The sequence below is a fragment of the Myzus persicae genome, unplaced genomic scaffold, assembly GCF_001856785.1.
Source record: "Myzus persicae strain clone G006 unplaced genomic scaffold, MPER_G0061.0, whole genome shotgun sequence".
Taxonomy (NCBI): Eukaryota; Metazoa; Arthropoda; class Insecta; order Hemiptera; family Aphididae; genus Myzus; species Myzus persicae.
Genome location: NW_019102401.1, coordinates 1 through 2,738, shown reverse-complemented (window position 1 = coordinate 2,738; position 2,738 = coordinate 1). Strand labels below are relative to the sequence as shown.

At 30.8% G+C, this 2,738-nt stretch overlaps 1 protein-coding gene across 1 annotated transcript; it reads left to right on the top strand.

Annotated features, from left to right (window-relative positions):
- Positions 1 to 323: 323 nt before the first annotated feature.
- On the top strand, positions 324 to 2,738 carry LOC111032015 (solute carrier family 22 member 8-like). The gene is made up of 3 exons (XM_022312172.1): positions 324 to 524; positions 647 to 809; positions 2,252 to 2,738. The coding sequence occupies exons 1-3, from the start codon at positions 343 to 345 to the stop codon at positions 2,363 to 2,365; spliced, it is 459 nt and encodes a 152-aa protein (XP_022167864.1). The 5' UTR covers positions 324 to 342; the 3' UTR covers positions 2,366 to 2,738.

The following is a 2,738-nucleotide window of genomic DNA, read 5'->3' as shown; positions in this document are numbered from 1 at the left end:
GCACTTATACAGTATAGGAACCTACCTACATACGTACCTAGTACCTTCTCTAATATCTTATAATAATTATTATAATTTATAAAATATATTTAAAAAAATATAATAGGTGTACATCTGATCATGACATTGTAAGGAAATAATATAGTTGTAATTTGCCTATTGCATATCATATTATGCATACATATTGGAAACGATATCAATTTACATTAACTGTTAATTTAATTGAAATGCAGCTTAGCTATAAATATGCTTGAACATCACATAATATCTATAATTACAGGCACCCAATACATGTATCCAATATTATATTGGCGGTTAATCCGACAGTATGTCTAAAAAAAAATGTATCCAATAGGTATCGGGCTAGTTGGTGGCAAACACAGAGTTTTTGCGAGCACCGTTTTGAGTGCTTACTATCCAATCGGCGAGGCATTAGTCGGAGTATTGTTTTGGTACGTTCAAGACTGGAGGAAATTCTTGATATTCGTAAACTTACCGGGATTGGGTTTCGCGTTGGCCTACACGTAAATACACTTGTATTTGAATTACTTTCAAATTGCAATACTATAAATAAACACCTACGACCAAGCGTCTTCGTGCTCTAATATATTACTATAAATCGTGATGATTTGGCGTTTGTGCACAGAATTATTCCAGAGTCTGTTCGCTGGATGGTCACCGCGGGAAAAATCAACGAGGCCATAGAGGAATTGAAATACATTGCAAAATACAACGGAAAAAAACTATCAGAAGAAAGTCTGAAAAAACTCGAAATGTTTAAATGCTCCAACGAAAAAGAGATTGAAATAGTAAATCTACTAGCGCACAGCGTTTGGGCATTTTTATCTGTTCGGTATTAAAAATCTACACAACGTTTGGGCACTTAATACCCCTAAAAAGATACCAGTCATTAAAATTAAAGAAGTATATACCTTTTGTTAAGACCTAAGAACTAATAAGTATTGAAACCATGTATAATGTATATGGCATATAATATTAAACTTTGAACGGTACTGGTAATATTTACGATGATAGTTCCAACTTCTAATACGCTAAAAATGTCAAATTAATTAATTACCAACCTAATTAGCACAGTCTATCTACTCGACAAACGACTGATTATGGTGTAAGCTAATTAATGAGAAACGTTAAAATAAAAATAAAATTTTTCGGAAATTCTATTGACGAATCCGTGATATCGCACATTATCGCAGTCCACTATAATGATAGTGTTAATAAGTTTCATAGCCACCATAATGGGAGATACGCAATTTTTCGGTTACATGGTTGAAGTTTCTACGGCTTCATTATTACAGCTTTTTAGTTTAAATTCATATAATCATGTTCATAATATTATGATTCTTAACTTATAAACTTATATATAACTTACACAAAAAAAGGTATATACTTTGCGTACATTTTTATTTTCATTTTTGCAGGTTGTCACCTGCATAGGTATCTATTTATTACATACTATTATCATACCTAGTGCTCAAACGTGTAAGTGATTTCAGAGCATCGGATAAAAATAGTGCCAAAACGTTTGTAGCCAAATCTAGACACACGCATATTATGATTATTTCCCGATTACAGGAGCGGCCCTAGAGTAGGTTAATTATATAGGACATCTATCCTAGACCACCATGTATCTTAAGGTACAGCGGTTCACTACCGTGAAAAATGTATAGGTACATGTAAAAACATAAATCAAACCTCAAAGTTTGATTAAAGTTTACCTATTAGTTGTACACTTATAGACTGATAAAAGTGATGAAACTAAAGGTATAAAAATTTATAATAATATTAACTGATTTTATTTATGCCAAGAATCTCTGTAAAAATATCAACTAAAAAAATAATACAAAAAAACATAAGAATCAATCAAGGACCAAATTTGAATATGTTTGTATTTTGTAAAAAAAAAATATTACCTAAACATGAATACATGATATTTTTTTTAATCAAAACACTTAACAGTAGTCAGTAATAATTAATATATTATACATGACGTTAAACACGAATATATGAATAGTATAAAATGCAATGATTATACGCATGTGCTTCTTGATACTAGGTTGGAGGAATATGAAATGTAAAAACAATAAAAGAAATTAAAACGTTTATATCAATGTACTTACCTATTGACAAATAGGGCACAGAGAAATTATTTTTTCTGCGCCCCACAAAACCTAGGGCCGCCTCTGTCTGACAATCCAATATTATGTTTGTCATATTCTATTATTATGTTTAGGAGGAAATGGCAATGAGTACGGCGAACAGCTGTTCTAGCCAGCAAGCGTTTAAACGTGCAATGACTTCAAAGCGCATACTTTTACGAGTGATCAACTGTTCGTTCTGTTGGTAAAGTACCTATATATGTGAAATATATTATTGCGTTGTATGAAGTTTCTTCACTTTTTTATTTTTTAATAAGTGCCTACTTTTATTCTAGACAAGTGTAAATATAGAGAAACGTCTACGTTACGAATTTCCATTTTACGAAATGTTCTGATTAATGAAATATTTTTGAGAACCAATCATAGGTGTTTAATTATATTCAACGAATTTCTTTATGATATGAATATTTTTGTTGACCACAAGACAGGAGTGGAAGTCTTACCTACCTGCATTATATATTTATTCAAAATATATTTAAAATAAAAGTATTGAGAAAACTAAACACTAAACTTTACATTTGATATTCTCGTATTTAAATTTGGCACCTAACCAAATGAATC

What these genes read in the sequence shown, in the direction of transcription:
- LOC111032015 (XM_022312172.1), top strand. Translation starts at nt 343, where the DNA reads ATGTATCCAATAGGTATCGGGCTAGTTGGTGGCAAACACAGAGTTTTT. An exon ending in GGTTTCGCGTTGGCCTACAC is followed by an intron (nt 525 to 646) that starts GTAAATACACTT and finishes GTTTGTGCACAG; the next exon opens with AATTATTCCAGAGTCTGTTC. An exon ending in ACGAAAAAGAGATTGAAATA is followed by an intron (nt 810 to 2,251) that starts GTAAATCTACTA and finishes TATTATGTTTAG; the next exon opens with GAGGAAATGGCAATGAGTAC.